Source organism: Tachyglossus aculeatus, chromosome X2 (genome assembly GCF_015852505.1).
Source record: "Tachyglossus aculeatus isolate mTacAcu1 chromosome X2, mTacAcu1.pri, whole genome shotgun sequence".
Taxonomy (NCBI): Eukaryota; Metazoa; Chordata; class Mammalia; order Monotremata; family Tachyglossidae; genus Tachyglossus; species Tachyglossus aculeatus.
This window is the reverse complement of record NC_052100.1, coordinates 7884350-7902517: the sequence shown is the minus strand read 5'-3', so window position 1 is coordinate 7902517 and position 18168 is coordinate 7884350. Positions and strand designations below refer to the sequence as shown.

The following is an 18168-nucleotide window of genomic DNA, read 5'->3' as shown; positions in this document are numbered from 1 at the left end:
CCATTTCAGTTCACGAGTGAGGATTCAAGCTTAAAGATTCATTCAGTCAGTCAGTCATTCGTATTTATTGAGCGCTTACTGTGTGCAGAGCACTATACTAAGCTCTTGGGAAGTACAAGTTGGCAACATATAGAGACGGTCCCTACCCAACAGCGGGGTCGCAGTCTAGAAGGGGGAGACAGACAACAAAACAAAACATATTAACAAAATAAAATAAATAGAATAAATATGTACAAATAAAATAGAGTAATAAATATGTACAAACATATATATATATATATACAGGTGCCGTGGGGAGGGGAAGGAGGTAAGGTGGGGGGGATGGGGAGGGGGAGGAGGGGGAGAGGAAGGAGGGGGCTCAGTCTGGGAAGGTCTTCTGGAGGAGGCAAGCTCTCAGTAGGGCTTTGAAAGATCTCCTTTTAAATTCCATTTTAAAGAAAAGATACTCATTTTTAATATAATATGCCAAATCATGAATTAGCTACAACAAAGAAACATTTTTTAAAAAATTAAATTATATATTTCCTTTAAATTTCTAAGATGAGCTCAGAATTCTGTGTTTTCCCCACTTTGGTTGTCAACGTCAATAACTTCTAAAGCAAAGAAAGGACAATGGTTATTTGCAAGTAGAAGTATCATCTACCACAGAAAAAAAACCAGAAAGTCTGAAGCTCTGAATTGGACAGTGAAAAAACGTTTTTCGTCCTTTAAAAATTTGTTTAGGCTCATACAAGATCAGGAGCACTTGAGGGAATAGCGGGTTCTTACTGGGAACTCAAATATCCAAAAGAAATTTGTCATTTTGTCTTGAAATGACAATAAGTAACTCACTTAAAGAGTACGTACATCAAAGTTGGTCTAGCACCAGATTAGATAAAATCAGAATCACCTAACTGTACACCTTGTCCATTTTGGTGGAAACAGATTATTATAGCATCATTTTTGAGACTGTTAGCACTGAGGTACACGAGGCACAACCTAGCCCGAAGAATTACGTACACTTTGTAATGGCTTATTGGGCGTTCCAGTCTTCTTCCCCTGCCTGCTGTTGCTGCAGTATGCAGTGCAGGCCGCTGCAGCTGAATTATCTGGAACCCCCCTCCACCCCACCTCCAGTCAGAGCTCTGGGACCTGTGGGGAAGGGGATGATTGGAGGGCAGGAGGGGCGGTAACCGAGAACAGTGCTTGGCACATAGTAAGCGCTTAATAAGTACCATAATTATTATTATTAAGAAGAACCACCCTTGCTCGAGCAGGGTGGGCAGTGGCTTGTCTTCCTAACTTTCACACCATTGGAAAGGTGTGACAGTTTGGACCAAACATAGCACTGCCTGAAGTGAGAAGGAATGTATGAAGACTGTTCTCTGCCAGTGGTTATATACTGATGCTTTTGTTTGATGATGTTGCTCTGATGGGTTTGTTTTTGGGTTTTTTGCAGTATTTACCCCCCCTTTATTTCTCCCCTCGATATGTCTGTCATCATTCCTCCCCATCCCACTTTTAGATATTTTTCTCCTGTGGGCCAGCTCTTGGTACAGTGTTTGTCACCATGTAAGCACTTATTTCAAACGCCAGTAATAAAATAAGCATTCTGCTTATAAACCATCATTTTTTGGGTTAATGTTATTATAACCAGCTGCCATAATTTGCAGCTAATTTTAGTCACGGAGTGAAGTTACATGTTCCTAGTATCCCTTTATTCACCTAAGTAGAGTGACCCAGGCCCAACTTGATCAGGTGGCTGAATAATATAGGTGGAAATTCCCTGAGGTGATAACATAATTCTCTGAAAAATAAGATGCATGGATCTTATCACTGCAACTAGCTGTGGGAATTACATTTGCTGCCCTCTGAATGCCTGACCTTTTTCCTTGAAAAAGAATTGTCAGAAAAGAGGATATTTTCCACGCTTTTTAGAAGAACAGAAAAGATGTCTACCCAGGCAAGCAAATGAGAAACTATTGCCTGTGGTCTTGCTTCCATGAAGCAGTATTCAGCCATTTGATTCCTGTTACCAGTAATAATAATTGTGGTATTTAAGTGCTTTCTATGTGCAAAGCACTGTACAAAGCACTGGGCTAAATACAGTATAAGCAGATTGTGAGCACATAGGCCTCACAGTCTGAGGGAGGCAGAATAGGTATTTTATCCCCATTTTACAGATCAGATAACACAGGCCCAGAGAAGTGAAGTCACTTGCCCAAGGTGACCCAGTGGGCAGGTGGCAGAGCTGAGATTAGAGCCAGGTCCTCTGATTGTACTCTATCCATGAGGCAAAAACTTTCTGCATGCAGTAGGCCCACAGTGTCAGAGAGCAACAGATAGCAGTCCACTTGTCTTAAGAGGAATTAATTTCTTTAGGTTCTTACTCTAGATTGTCTAAAGTGCAGGTCATTTTGGTCAGCCCCTTTAGTGATGCATTTGTTCACCTAGAATGGTTCAGAGCTTGATGACCAAAGTAATCTGACAATCCCAAGATTAGGGGAACAAGAAGCCTCTCCACTCTAAGCTGTCCGCTACTATGGGAAGCATTTTGGTGGCAGCACAATGACCGTCCCTTAATGTGAATAATGTTTTTCTTGTTTTCTTTTAAATTGCAATGTGAGAAGAAAAAATCTTTATTCTTACTACGTGTTCAATAATTTCCTTGTCTTTGCTTCTTGCTGCACGGAGTAGAACCCAGCTCTTTGGGCCCTATCCCAGGTAAGATTGTAATTTGGCAAATTTGGTGCCTCAAAAAACAAAAACAAAACAAACAAACAAAAAAAAACAAAAAAAAAAATCCCCCACTGTCTCTGCAGCCTCTTTTTTTTTCCCCAGAAAACAATAGAAGATAAGCAAAGCCGTGCTGGGTCAGAGAAATGATCCCTTTTGCCCATGATTCCGTCTTCACCAAGGGAAACTCATGCGTTGTTTTTGTTTTTTTTTTTTCCTTCCCTAACAGCTTACTGGAAAAGATTGAACAAGAAACATGGAGAGAGACAGGTATCTCCCTGGTCATGTCGGTCACTCGTCTCATGGAACGTCTTCTAGACTACAGGTACTGTTGGCCCAGCCATTGCTAGTTTCCTAGGATAGAAAACTGTTCTGCCCTATATTTGTGAAGTCACTGGTCAAGACTGTGTTGGTGGCAAAGGTGTCTCTCTGAGGGGCAGGAGAGAGCCGAGGTGCAATAAAAATCCGAAGCACTACAGACTCTGAATTTATACATCATCATGTCATTGCTTCTCACGTCTCAATTTAACAGTGAAAGGGAAAGAGTCTACCACTTGTTCTGGTCTCTGATCATTCGGTAGACTAAAATGGCCATAATCAATTATTTAGATTCCTCGTAAGAAAGCCTATTCAGTCTCAGGCTAAGCCTTTGAAACTGTGATTTACCTGAGCATAGAAAGGGCCTTATTAAATGCTAGCATCCATGCTACAACTGGCAGGCGCCAGAGTCTAAATTTGATGTGGTGGTGGTATCTGGGATCACAGCTTGGCTGAAGTCATTGCTGAATTTGATACAACTTAGGGCATTCTGAACAGCAGAAGAGCACTGTAGAAGAATCAACCTTCCCATTATCTGCCCACACCTGACTGCTTTTGATTACTATCACCACAAAGAACAGTGTTCCGAGAAACACAAACTCTGGGGACTAAAGATAACATTTTACAAGGGTTTTCCTTGGATGGATTGGTAAAGTATACAGCAAGTATTCAGGATTTCTTCCTTTTCCACATGAAAAAGCAGTAGTGGGTCTGTGCCAACTGTCTTTAAGGCCCTGCTCAATCCAGACATGAAAACCTTCAGGAAGAAGTGCAAAATCCATTTCTTTTCTTTCTGGTTGGGAGAGTGGTTACTGTGCTGAAGAAATGATGTTATGGTTATTGTCTAGGTGATGTGTGGTGCTGGGTGACTGACCCCCTTGGAAATAAATGCTATTAATTTGTGTTTAAAAATTCCAAGGTTATTTGCCAATCTTAGACCAAATATAATGGAATCCCTGGGTGTCGTTCTTTGCACTGCCACTGACATATCGTCTGACACTGGACAAGGAGCTTTTTTGGCCTGAGTTTAGGAACCACATAGGCGAGCTATCTCCTGATCTCGTTGGGAAGATTAACTGGTGTCCATCAGTCAATCAGTCAGTATTTACTGAGCTCTTACTCTGTGCAGATCATTCTATTAAGCTCTTGGGAGAGTACAGTAGAGTGAATAGAACTGAGAAGCAGTGTGGCTCAATGGAAAGAGCATGGGCTTGGGAGTCAGAGGGCACGGGTTCAAATCCCAGCTCTGCCGCTTGTCAGCTGTGTGATTTTGGGCAAGTCACTTAACTTCTCTGTGCCTCAGTTATCTCATCTGTAAAATGGGGATTAAGATTGAAGTGGGATAACCTGATCACCTTGTATCCTCCCCAGTGCTTAGAACAGTGTTTTATACATAGTAAGCGCTTAACAAATGCCATCATTACTTGTACATATTTACTATTCTATTTATTTTATTTTGTTAATATATTTTGTTTTGCTGTCTGTCTCCCCCTTCTAGACTGTGAGCCCGTTGTTGGGTAGGGACCGTCTCTATATGTTGCCAACTTGTACTTCCCAAGTGCTTAGTACAGTGCTCTGCACACAGTAAGCACTCAATAAATACTATTGAATGAATGATCCCTGCCCTCAAGGGGCTTACAGACAGACATCCCCCCACTAGACTGTAACTAGCTTAAGTTGGGGGGCTTATCAAACAGGGAGGATGGTGGTGGGATCATCAGTGATGGAAAAGTTTGGGCGGGAGGATAGGATTTATGAGGGAAGAATTCAGCATGTCCAAAGTTCAGCTTTGGACATGTTGAGTGTGAGGTGTCAGCGGGACATTGCTTTGTAACGATTCCTTCTCCTTACCCCCAGCAGACGTGGCCAAGTAGAGATGTCCAGGAGGCAGGAGGAAGTGCAAGGTTGCAGAGAAAGAGAAGTTGAGACTGGAGAGGTAGATCTGGGAGTCATCCATGTAGAGATGGTAGTTGAAGCTGTGGAAAAGGATGTTGACTGAGAATAGTAGGAACCCCCAGACTGAGCCTTAGGGACCTCCACAGTTAGGGGGATGGGAAGCAGAGAAAGAGACCAAGATGAGACGCCAGAGAGGTAGGAGAACCAGGAGAGGACAAGCGTCAGAGAAACCAAGTTTAGGTAGTGTTTCCAGGAGAGAAGAATGAGGTCCGTGGTGTAACTGCTGAGAGGTCAAGAAGGATTAGGACAGAGTAGAATCCATTTAATTTGGCAAGAACGTCAGTGGAGTGGAGGGGATGGAAACCAGATTTTAGAGTGTCAAAGAAGGAGTTGGAGGAGAGGAAGTCCTCTAGACTGTAAACTCACTGTGGGCAATCAGTCATATTTATTGAGCACTTACTGTTTACAGAGCACTGTACTAAGCACTTGGGAGAGTATAACGGACAAATTCTCTGCCCACAGTGAGCTTACAGTCTAGAGGGGCAGGGAATGTAGCTACCCACTCTGTTATATTGTATTCTCTCAAGCGCTTAGTACAGTGGTCTGGACACAGTCAGTGCTCAATAAAGTTCTCAAAGAAGTGGAGGCAGCAGGTGGAAACAGCTCATTCCAGGAGTTTGGACAGGAATGGCAACTGCTCCAGCTTCCCTAATGCTAGTTCCCACCTTTGTCCTAGGGTGATAGCTGTCTTAGAGGTAAGGCAAAAATGGGTCAATCCTTCTAGCTAAGCATTGATGCCAGGGAACTCAGTCCTAAATCAATTCTACACTAGTATTTTATTTGGATCAGTCCCATCACCTTTGGCTACCTGTTCCGCACTTGGCCCGTACATGTGCAGATCAGAAAAATGCTTGTCAGTTGCACTGAGGTCTTTATTCAGTCCTTTGTGGTGATATTGTGTTTTTTTTTCATCCTGGAAAAACTCAGCCTATCTAATAATAACATGGCTGATGAAACCATTCCAAAATTACAAGGGAGCAACAAATGCTTTAATTACTGTTTCAGCAGGGATCAGGTGGTAGTGAAGGGTACCTTTGGGACCGTGAAAAGAAGATGACATTGCTTGCAAAAGAGAAATGTTAAAGATATAAAATCCACCCTTAGTAGTAGTTACCTACTCTATACTACCTAGCGTATGCAAAAACAGAAGGGGGCATTTTTCAACACGGGGGCTCAGGAGACCAGCGAGTTTAAACAGCCTGACATTGTTGCTGAAGTAGAAAATTCCAATGTACTAAAAGCGGGACAAACTACTGAGACACAACTCTGGTCTGTCTGTTAATAGTTTTGCATCTGAAATTGTAAATAAAAATGCGACTTGGCCATGGAGACCTTCAAAAACAGTTGCAGGTCTTCCAGCCACTGCCCATTTCCATGGCATCTTAGCCTTGGAATTTTTTTTCAGGGTGCTCTTTTGCTTTCCTGTACATCATATGTTCCCATCTCTTATGCTGTGCTTAATCCCACATATGGGACATTGCCTAGATCATGTCATTTGCCCTACAGATATTTGCAGGGCTTACTCTGGTAGTCTTCATTGTCCCTTTACTTTCAAAATGATATTTATTTGTAGCAGGTGTGGATTTCTTGGGCCAACTTGCTATGTACAGGCCAGGATACGTTTGAACTGATGAAGGGCTTCTTTCCGCCCTGATCTGCCAAAAAGATAAAAATGTGACAACTGAAAATGCCTATATGCTGTATTACATAACAGTCTATGCTTAGAGGCTATGATTATGTCCTACATAAAAGTTAACAGACTTTAATTACAAGCTGCCAATAGAACTTATGCTCAAGGCAATAAAAATACTCTGGGCTTATATAAATACAGATTTTTCTTAGGCATAGAAAGAGCTTTAAGCTTTTACTCATTATGCTTCAGAAACACCTTATGAAGCAAATTGGTGGGAAGTTGATTGTATCCCCACTATCTAGGACACAAAGGAGTTAAGAGACCTTTAACAGAGAAGCAATAAATAGCAGAACTGGGAATAGGTTCCCATCTGGAGTCATTATGCTGGGTCTCTGTTGTCAAAGCAGAAAAAGCAAAAAACGATTCTGGAGCCCTCTGGAATTATTAAAAGCTTTGTAAAGTTAGGTAAGGCGATCCCTGGATCGAGTCTATTCTTTGAGCTCTTCAGAGAAGGAAATTCTGCAACTTCTCCTGGTTTAGATAAGCAAGACAAAATGTGTTCAAATGCATCTCTCTCTTTCTTTCTCTCTTCCTCTCTCTCTCTCTCTCTCTCTCTCTCTCTCTCTCTCTCTCTCTCTCTGTTGAGAAGTTTAACAAAATAGGTCCTGAGGCAATGCAGAAAAAAAATCAATTTTAAAAGTAGCATTAGCAGTAAATATAGGAGGGATAATTGGAAGCATTAGCGAGCAAACCCAAGTGGTCCTTGACTGTTAATAGGCCTGTCAGGAGGACCCCTTGGGATTGCCTAGATCCTTTCATGTACCATCCAGGTTGTGGAAATCTGATTGTCGTTGAGTGAAATACGAAGCCGACTGGGTTTTCAAGTCATTTCTGCATGTAGGTAGAGAGGTGACTGGTTACTGGAGTGGCCAAGTGAAGAAAAGAATGATGTCTTACACCATGGAATTCATTCACTCATTCATTCAATCATATTTATTGAGCGCTTACTGTGTGCAGAGCACTGTACTAAGCGCTTGGGAAGTACAAGCTGGCAACACATAGAGAAGGTCCCTACCCAACAACGGGCTCACAGTCTAGAAGGGGGAGACAGACAACAAAACAAAACATATTAACAAAATAAAATAAATAGAATAGTAAATATGTACAAGTAAAATAAATGAGTAATAAATCTGTACAAACATATATACAGGTGCTGTGGGGAAGGGAAGGAGGTAGGGCTTGGGGGAGGGGGAGAGGAAGGAGGGGGCTCAGTCTGGGAAGGCCTTCTGGAGGAGGTGAGCTCTTAATAGGGTTTTGAAGGGAGGAAGAGAGCTAGCTTGGCAGATGTGCAGAGGAGGGCATTCCAGGCCAGGGGGATGACATGGGCCGGGGGTCGATGGCGGGACAGGCGAGAACAAGGCACAGTGAGGAGGTTAGTGGCAGAGGAGCAGAGGGTGTGGGCTGGGCTGTAGAAGGTAAGAAGGGAGGTGAGGTAGGAGGGGGCGAGGTGATGGAGAGCCTTGAAGCCGAGAGTGAGGAGTTTTTGCCTGATGCGTAGGTTGACTGGTAGCCAATGGAGATTTTTGAGGAGGGGAGTAACATGCCCAGAGCGTTTCTGCACAGAGATGATCCGGGCAGCGGCGTGAAGTATAGACTGAAGTGGGGAGAGACAGGAGAATGGGAGCATCAGAGAGGAGGCTGATGCAGTAATCCAGTCGGGATAGGATGAGGAATTGAACCAGTAGGGTAATGGTTTGGATGGAGAGGAAAGGGCGGAGCTCGGTGATGTTGCGGAGGTGAGACCGGCAGTTTTTGGTGACGGATTGGATGTGAGGGGTGAACGAGAGAGCAGAGCCGAGGATGACACCAAGGTTGCAGGCTTGTGAGACAGGAAGGATGGTAGTGCCGTCTACAGTGATGGGAAAGTCAGGGAGAGGGCAGGGTTAGGGAGGGAAGATAAGAAGTTCAGTCTTGGACATATTGAATTTTAGATGGCAGGCAGATATCCAGATGGAGATGTCTTGAAGGCAAGAGGAGACCTGAGCCTGAAGGGAGGGAGAGAGAGCAGGGGCAGAGATGTAGATTTGGGTGTCATCAGCATAGAGATGATAGTTGAAGCTGTGGGAGCAAATGAGTTCACCAAGGGAGTGATTGTAGATAGAGAACAGAAGGGGACCAAGAACTGACCCTCAATCTTCGGGTTGTGTTGGAGAGAGGTAGTGAGAGTAAATCAGTTTAACGGGAGAGGAACAGATGACTTCCCCTGTCCCTTTGGAGAGTAGAACTGGCGACTGGAGTGCTTGGGGCTTGAACGTGATTTAGCTGCTCCTGCCAGATTGTTCTGACCCTGGTATTTCACTTGTTTGAAGGGCAGCGATGTTTTCCTGGGGCTATTGGTTCTTTAGCAGCAGGCTGTGAAAAAGTGCTGAAATGAGGCCCCATTCCTGTACAGTTGCCCTACAGAGGCTGGCTAGGGAGTGACTAATTGCTTAGTAGAATAAGTGTGCTGGGTGTGCATTTGGGCATTAGTAAAATAGCCACATGGTGGGTCTTACTGGTTTATTAACAGCTGTGTAGCGACACCTGCTACCACACCTTCATCATAATTAATTCACTCGGAAATGGAATAAACAACTGTAATAATACCTTACGTTAATCTTCCGGGCATGGCTGGACCCTAGTCCCCAGATCCAGGAGACAGTATGTACAGAAAGCACTCTTTGTGTAACACTGAAGAACTAAAAAAGGGATATGATCAAGAGAAATACTAATGAAAGGTTAAGTGTTAGGGAGAATCAATATCCAGTAGAAACCTGTTTAATGACAACAAGCTGACGTGCAGTTCAGATCCTGTAGCTTTATCATGGGCATTATACCCATCAAGGCAGCAAGGGATCATACCCATTCTGTAGCTAAAACCTCACCACGTTGGGAACCCACTGGGTGGCCTTGGCTCCGGGTGAGACGAAAGGAACGAGACTGCAGTTCACTCCCTGATTAACTTGGGACTTTACTCCACCGGAAGGTCAATCAACCAGTGGTATTTATTTATTTAAATAATAATAATTACAATAATAATAATTATGGTATTTGTAAAGCGCTTAGTATGTGCCAGGCACTGTACTAAGCGCTGGGGTGGATATAAGCAGATCGGGTTGGACACAATCCCTGTCCCACGTGGGGCTATCATTCTCAATCCCCATTTTACACATGAGATATTTGAGGCACAGAGAAGTGAAATGACTTGCTTAAGGTCACACAGCAGACAAGGGGCAGAGCTGGGATAAGAACCCAGGTCTTACTGATTTCCAGGCCCGTGCTCTAGAAATCTTACATGATGCTGCGGTATTTGTTAAGTGCTTAATATGTGTCAGACACTGTTCTAAGCGCCGGGGTGGGTACAAGTTAATTCGGTTGGACACAGTCCCTGTCTCACATGGGGCTCTCACTGTCTAAGTGGGAGGGAGAACAGGTATCTCCATTTTTCAGTTGAGGAAACTGTGGCCCAGAGAAGTGTAGCGACTTGCCCAAAGTCACACAGCAGACAAGTGGCAGAGCTGGGATTAGAACCCAGGTCTCACTGATTTTCAGGCCCATGCTCTCTCCACTAGGCCCCACTGCTTCTCAAATATGCTCCTCCAAGAGGACTTCCCAGACTAAGTCCTCACTTCCCCTATTCCCTCCCTCCCCAACATCCCCTCTGCACGTGAATCACCCCGCCCTCAGCCCCACAGCACTTATGTACATATCTATCATTTATTTTAATGTCCATCTTCCCCTCTAGACCGTAAACTCATTGTGGTCAGGGAACATTTCTACCAACTCTGTACCAAGCGCTTAGCATAGTGCTCTGCACAGAGTAAGTGCTCAGTAAGAGTGATTGATAATGTTTCCAGAAGAGGGTTGTCTGCAGTGTCAAAGGCAGCTGGGAAAGTCAAGGAAGATTATGATGGGGCAGAGGCCTTTGAATTTGGCAAGAAGGAGGTTATTGGTGACCTTAGAGAGGGCCATTTCCTCAGAATGAAGGGGATGGAAGCCAGATTGGAGTGGGTCCAGGGGAGGAGAGGAAGTGAAGGCAGTGGGCGTAGACAACTTGCTTGAAGAGTTTGGAGAGGAATGGTAGGAGGGAGATGGGGTGATAACTGGAGGGAACCGTGGGGTCAAGGGAGAGGTTTTTTTAGGATATGGGATGCATGAGCATGTTTGAAAACTGGGAAAGAAGCCATTGGAAAAGTCAGTCATGGTCCTGTTCTTCTACCCCTAAAGGATGTTTACATCTTCCTTGGAGAAATTATTACTTATCAGAAATAAAAGTCTCTGATGCTTCGGTCTGGCATATATGATAGGCATTAAACAGAAATCATTTTCTGGTTTCTTGAGATGTTGAATAAATATTTTACATAAATAGCTAATTATTGCTATATTCCTGGAAAGGGAGGGTCTAGCACATAAAAAAGGGTTTATTTTCATAAATTTATCTACTCTTTTCCTCTGTTCTAGAGAATCTCTGCGTTTCCCCATGCCAACCAAGACACACTCACAACTTTTCGTCGTTTCTAACCTTGGTGATGCATGCTCTGTGTTTTCAGTTCACGGAACTGCTGTTTTCTCTTATGCTTATAACTCTTTCTGGTGTTTCACCAACCTTTGACCCTTAGACTGATTTATGCTACACTTCCTTGCCCATCTTGTCTACCCACGTGACCTTAAGAACAGTAGCATTTTTCTCCAGAGAAGCGTGATTTCAAAGTATTTCATGTGTTGGTGGATTTCTCTTTCCATTAGTCCCGTGAATTTAGGTGATGATGATTATGATGGAGTCTCCTGCTGGGAATGACGATGAACTTGACATCTGACACCTTAGGACTGAGAACTTCCCTGGAGGAATTGCCCCTAGGGATAGTGTACTGCCATTCCCACTCTCTCATCTTTCCCAGTCATGTTACCTTTCGGGCATGGAGTGCAAATAGGCAGGCAGGGGTGCAGCACTTTGCAACCTGGACATGAAGGGCTTTGTTGTGGGGTGTGTGTATGTGTTTTTTTTTACATGCAAGACCCATTTACAGCCAAAGTGACTGCAGCATAGTACCAGTATTGTGCAGCCTAGAGCTGATGGGGTTGCCTTAGAAACTGCTCATGAGAAGGCTCAGGCTGAAATGAGGATGCATCTTGACTGAGCTTAAAGGACTCTCTACTTATAGCTTATTTTATTGGGGGTGGTGATGAGTTGTAGGCAGGTGGGGAGAAATCTCATGCTAAATGGCTTTGGACATGCAGTGCACCCTAAGGAGGAATAAAGCCAGAAGCTAGCTGGTGAATTGTAGAGCATTCTGCCTTTTGGTTTATGATACAGTGACCCTTTCTTGCAGGTGTGAAAGGCTCCTGTTCCATGTTGTATACAGAAATACTCTTATGGGTACTAGATGAGTAGAAGCAGCATTGCTTAGTGGGTAGAGCACAGGCCTGGGAGTCAGAGGGACTTCGGTTCTAATCCCAGCTCCTCCACCTCTGCTGTGTGACCTTGGGCAAGTCACTTCACTTCTCTGTTCCTCAGTTCCCTCATCTGTAAAATGGGAATTAAGAGTGTGAGCCCCTTGTGGGACAGGGATGGCAACCAACCTGACTAACTTGTATCTACCCCAGAGCTTAGAATAGTACATGGCACAAAGTAAGCGCTCAGCAAGTGCCATAATAATAATAGTTTTTCCCTTTGATTTGGGATCAATAGCTAGGTGGGATTGATGCAGGGATTCAGGATTATACCCCGCAGTGCAGCCTCTAGTCCCCACTGCAGCAACCTTTCTCTCTCTTTCTGGCCTTTCTCTCCCCACCCCCATCCTCTCTCCCTTCTACTCTCTCTTCTCTCCCATACTTTGGGGGCCCTGGTAAAAGTGATTAGTCCAGAGCCTAAAGGGAGCTTGATCTGGGTATTAGGTCTTATTTTGTGAGAATCCAACTGAGTGGCAAGTTTAGAAAGTGGAAAAATAAGTACATCCTCCCATTTCCTCCATGGAATCAGGGCAAATTTATTTTAGTGAGACAGTGCTGGGGCGTTGACACTTGGGGCACCTAGAGCCCCCTTTACTATCAAAAAATGATGAGGGTCTTCGCTGCTCATCCTTGAGGGCAGGTATCATATTGACTTAGTTGTACTCCTCTGAGCTCTTAGGGCAGTGGTCTGGGCATTCAGTAAATACCATTAATTGATTGATTAATCGATATCGCATCCTCCTCTCTCCTTCACTTCTCCCCCTCTTCCATGCTCATGTGATCTGCAGGGCTGCACCGTAGGATCCAATAAGCCGTACCTCTTCCTGTAGGTAACAGGAGTGTTTTAGCTTTCGGGGGTCTATTAGTTGTATTAGTAGTAACTTGACTTTTAAGACAAAAGGGAGGGATTTTTGTTTGTCTAGTAATTAGTTTTTATTAGCATTTATTAAATCCATTGATTCTCTTTACTATGGCCTTGGATTCCATATAGTAATTAGAGGGGAGTACTGCCTCCATACAATCTGTGTCAGTGGTTATTACCGTGGTTTGGCCTCCAAAATTATGCTCCCGAGATGGTCCTGCTCTGCTTCTAACTCAGAGGCAGCAGTTTGTAATGTACAGATCTCATCGTTATTGTCCTTCCCAGAGAATGCATGAAAGGAGATGAAGCTGAAAACAAGAAGATTGGCTGCACTGTTAATCTGATGGTAAGAGGAGCATTTTCATTTTTATTTTCTTGGCCTGCCGATCACAATTCCATGCATAACGCTTAGGCCTCTTGAAAAGAAGAGGCATGGCCATCATTAAAATGTCAAGTTTCTTTCCTCTGTGATTTTACAGCTGGGAGAAAGTAATTCAGTAACTCTCTTCCGAGGCAAAGGGAGGTGTAGTCTGGCAGGGAGCATAGACTGGTAATGGCTGTCAGCCACAAAAGTTCCTTGCCCTGCATTGAGTCCTTCCACTCCCGCACACACACCCCCACCCTTCTACGCGCAGGGCTCCTCCACCTGGCCCATTAGAATCATTGGTAATGGGGCTGCTGGTGTTCTGGGGGACTGACTTGGGAGGATACATATTTCTGGGCATTCACTCTCCAGAACTGGATCTCATACATGCACAGTCTCAAATTCACACCCACCCTCTCAGTGTGACTGCACCTCCTCCACAATATGCACAGCTTCTGCTGTCAGCTCAGAGCCCGGGAGTTGGCTCTAACACTGGCAGTTTGTCTCAGCACTCGACTGCCTTTCTTAATATGCATTTTCTCCTCCCTCTTACAGAACTTTTATAAATCTGAAATTAACAAGGAGGAGATGTACATCCGGTATATCCACAAGCTGTGTGACATGCACTTACAGGCTGAGAACTACACAGGTGAGTTCCAGTGGAGGCTTGAAGAGAGTTCTTGACTACTGCCCGCCCCCAAGAAAGCAGTTTAACAGATTGAAAATGTAGCAAAATAGGAGGGCAGGCAGTAGAGGCAAAAATAATGCTTTTGTCCTCCTTTTCATATTTGTGGCTCAGAGGCACACAAGATTCATGGTGTGACTCTCTGCCACCAAGCTTGTATGTCTGTGTTGTCTCTGATGCCCTAACTGCAAGTGTGGATGAATCTGAATCCAAACCTGGAGGTGAGCAGAGTGGCACATGGTGGACAGAACTCCTCCTCCTTGCTGGGGCCCACTCTGAAGGCACTACCGTCTCGGCATCCCACTCCAGACCGCAGGCTCAGGCATGATGAATCTTGCCAGGTCCCCACATGACACGTGACGTCATTATGTCATGCAGCATATGGTGATGTTAGGGCCTTCTCTTCAGCTCAGCTGATTAGCACCCAGTGAAGAGCCTTTCCCACCACCCTCTCTGGCTCCCCCATAACCACTCTCTCAGCCCAGCAAGGACTGAGGTATTCTTCTGTTGGATATGTCTAAAAGCCCTTTTAAAAGTTTGCAATTTGGGCTCGAGCAAACAAACGAAAAAACTGAACATGCCTCTTCAGCTCACTGCAATTAGTTCGCCCTGTACCGTGAACTGAGTGCAGCTTTTAAGTCAAGGGAGGCTTCTCGTCAAAGTTGCTTAGTTTTCTGTGCCATTTGCATTGTTACAGTTAATGGTAAATGGGCAGTTACTAAACGAAGATGGCCAGGAAGTAGTGATTTGTGGGGAGCTGGGGTGGTGAGTAGGACCCAGATGCATGCAGATCAGTCATATGCCAAGGCTTCTGAAAAATAGTCACCTTCAGAATCGTCATGACAAGCTCTTATGATTTGTCACAGGCACTCCATTTTTCTCTGTGTTCAGTGCCTTGTTTTGTTAAGGAATGCCATCAGATGATCTGTGTCATCAGCATGGTTCTAGTGTTGACTTTAAAACTGAAGGGAACATAACCTCCCTTCCCTCAAATGTGTTTGGTGCAGATAACCACTGCAAAAGGAGAGAATACTCCTTGTTTTCCAGATAGTAAGAGGTATGTCATGTAAATTTCACTGATAGTGTTGGTGTTAGAGAGACTCTGACCATAAATTAATCCCAAAGCGAGTAAGATGAATAAATGAACCATTTTCAGCTTTTCTTCTTTGTTGGGATTTTTGAAAGTAAAAGGCAGCTAGTGTGGGCTTTATCCGTCCCATTGTCACCAGTAAAGATGAAGTCATCTTTTTGTCAGTAGGACCCTCTCTCTTTCAAGCTAATCATATGAAAAATGAAGAATTAACTACACAGTGGTATTTATTCCGTGCAAACTGAGTATGTGTGTGACCATGGGCAAGTCACTTAACTTCTCTGTGCCTCAGTTTGCTCATCTGTATAATGGGGATAAGACACTGTTTTGCCTTCCCTCATAGACTATGAGCCCTATGTGGGACAGGAGCTATGTCTAATCTAATTATCTTGTATCTAACCCAGTGCTTGGTATACAATAGGTGCTTAATAAATTATGGTATTGTTGTTGTTAATATTAGGATGTTGATTTCTAGAAATCCCTGTATTAAAGGAAAGTAAACGCAGAAAGTTGGGGAAATGAGTTATTTAAGGAAATAAGGACTAAGGAAAGCAGTCTTAACTATTCCTTATGCTGGTCCATTAACGTTTTCTGTTTCAGAGGTGTCGCTCCATGTATACTCCTCTAGTTTACAGGAAGTAGCAGCAGTTCACTTCTGTTCATCAGTGTGGGGGAAAAGAGAAATGAAAGGTTTTTGAGAATAAGAACATGAAGGTTGCTGCCTACTTGGGGCATTATTCACTAGAAAGCTTAAGGACAGGTGACCAGGCCTAGACTATAGCAGTAGTTTCCATTCTCATGGGCTGTAGAGCTAACTGCACGGACGATGTGGGATGGGCTGGAAGAATGAAGAGGCAGTGCATTTCTATTTGTATACTGAGGACATTTCACTTTTTGCCAGTGTGGGCAGCTGTCATTCACCTCTTAACCACAAGGCTTCCCTCCCCACATCCCCTTGTCTCTCCTACTCTTCTTCCCCACCCCCCACTCTCTCTTCTTACTACTCCCCTTTCATAATAAAAATAATGATTGTGGTTTTTCTTACACACTTACTATTTGCCAAGCCCTGGGGTAATAATGATGATAATAATAATTAATAATTGTGGTATTTATTAAGCTCTTACTATGTGCCAGCCACTGTTTTAAGCGCAGGGGTGGATACAAACAAATCAGGTTGGACACAGTCCCTGTCCCACGTGGGGCTCACAGTCTCAGTTCCCATTTACAGATGAGGTAACTGAGGTGCAAGAGAAGTTAAGTGACTTGCTCTAGGTCACACAGCAGACAAGTGCCAGAGCCAGGATTAGAACCCCTGTCCTCCTGACTCCCAGGCCAATGCTCTATTGACTACATCAAAATGTAATCAGGTTGGACACAATCCCTGTCCCACATGTGGCTCACAGTCCATGCGGGTAGGGAGAACAGGTTTTAAATTTCCATTTTGCAGATGAGGAGACCCAGAGAAGTGAAGTGACCTGCCCAAGGTCACACAGAAGGCAAGTGTTGGAGCTGACATTAGAACCCAGGTCCTCTGGCACCCAGGCTGTTTCCATGAGGCCATGCTGATTTTCTTTCATCTCTTGCTCTCCCCCTCACCTGTCAGTGATTGCCGTTTGGCTTTCTAATCCCGAGTCCCTTAAGTTTGTTTGCTTTTATGGATTTATCTCTGGTTGTTTGTGAATGGGCCTGGCACACTTTTCTGTTATTCGGACTTCTTAATTATGCTACTTTGAGGTAACTTGTCCGGGGTTCCTGCATCCTTTTTCCACAGAGGCTGCATTCACCTTGCTCTTGTACTGTGAACTGCTCCAGTGGGAGAACCGGCCACTACGGGAGTTCCTCCACTACCCATCCCAGACCGAGTGGCAGAGGAAAGAGGCCCTCTGCCGCAAGATTGTCCACTATTTTAACAAAGGAAAGGTATGCCATTTGCAGGAATTCAGTCCTGAGCCACTAGGCTCCCCTGCCTCCCAGTTTCTGGCTTTCCTCTCTATTCCTGGTCCATCATTTTAGTTCAGTGGCACAATGAGAGGGTGTAGAAAAGGCTTCTGCTGTGACACATAGCTTCTTAGCACTGCAGGAAAGGCAGCAGCTGAGTATAGTGTGTGTGGGTGTATGAGTGGGCTAGCGCATGTGTGTGCATAAGATTCAAAAGCAGTAGTTTGCCACAGGGGGAAAAAAAAGATGCCAGCATATTTCTGCAGCTCTAAAGGAGATTTGAGCTCATTTGGAGTGATAGGCTACTCCGTGAATATTGATTAACCTTTGTAAAAATGCTGGGACATTTTATTTATTTTTTTATGGTCTTCATTAGGCACTTACTATGTGCCAGGCACCAAACTAAGCACCAGAGTAGACACAAGATAATTGGGTTGGACACGGTCTCTGTCTCAGGTATACATAAATTCAGAAAATCTTTTACCCTATTTTAGGGGTAGGGGGTCTTTAAAATTAAGCATGATTTCTTGACTTGCAGGAGAAACTGTAGGTTGTCAATATAAATTACTTTTAGGAGTAGCAGCAGGAAAAGACTGAGCCTTCCCTGCCTCTCAACTAGCTGTTGTGTTAACCCCAAATGTACATCCTCCCCAAGGAAGTTTGGCATTATTTTATTTATTTAGGATCCTAAGATTGTTAACATAGTTGATTGAAACAACATATAAAGCTTCCTCTTCCCTTATAATCTTAGTCCATTTGTGTGTCTGTGTTTTGATAGTGGTATCAGCAATTTGCAAGCTTTCTGGTCTGAGATTCTTTTCCCCCACCTCACTCCCCTTCTCATGGTACTCCACTCCCTCCCGGGCCAATCTGGGTCATCGGTCAGTCAATGGTATTTATTGAGCGACACCTACTGTGTGCAAAGCACTGTACTGAGCGCTTGGGAGAGCGATTGATTGAGTGGCCAGCCGGCACAGTAATGGTACAGAATGCTGGTGGGTTGTGAAAGTGTCAAGTACCTAAGTACCTTCTGGGAGAAGTGGAATTAGTGCTTTTCAGGGGCAGCGCTTTTGTGTTTGTATCATCTTGTTACATAGATATTATAATATCTATTCAT

The 18168-nt window shown here is 44.1% G+C and overlaps 1 protein-coding gene across 7 annotated transcripts in view; it reads left to right on the top strand.

Annotated features, from left to right (window-relative positions):
* Positions 1–18168, top strand: part of DOCK3 (dedicator of cytokinesis 3) — a 477519-nt gene that overhangs the window by 405284 nt on the left and 54067 nt on the right. For 6 of the 7 annotated variants that reach the window (XM_038770866.1, XM_038770864.1, XM_038770863.1 and 3 more), the window contains 5 exons: positions 2677–2703; positions 2945–3040; positions 13260–13320; positions 13894–13987; positions 16885–17033. In XM_038770866.1, the coding sequence (XP_038626794.1) occupies positions 2677–2703; positions 2945–3040; positions 13260–13320; positions 13894–13987; positions 16885–17033 (427 nt within the window). The remainder of the gene's footprint in view (positions 1–2676; positions 2704–2944; positions 3041–13259; positions 13321–13893; positions 13988–16884; positions 17034–18168) is intronic. The other variant, XM_038770865.1, reaches the window with a different exon arrangement.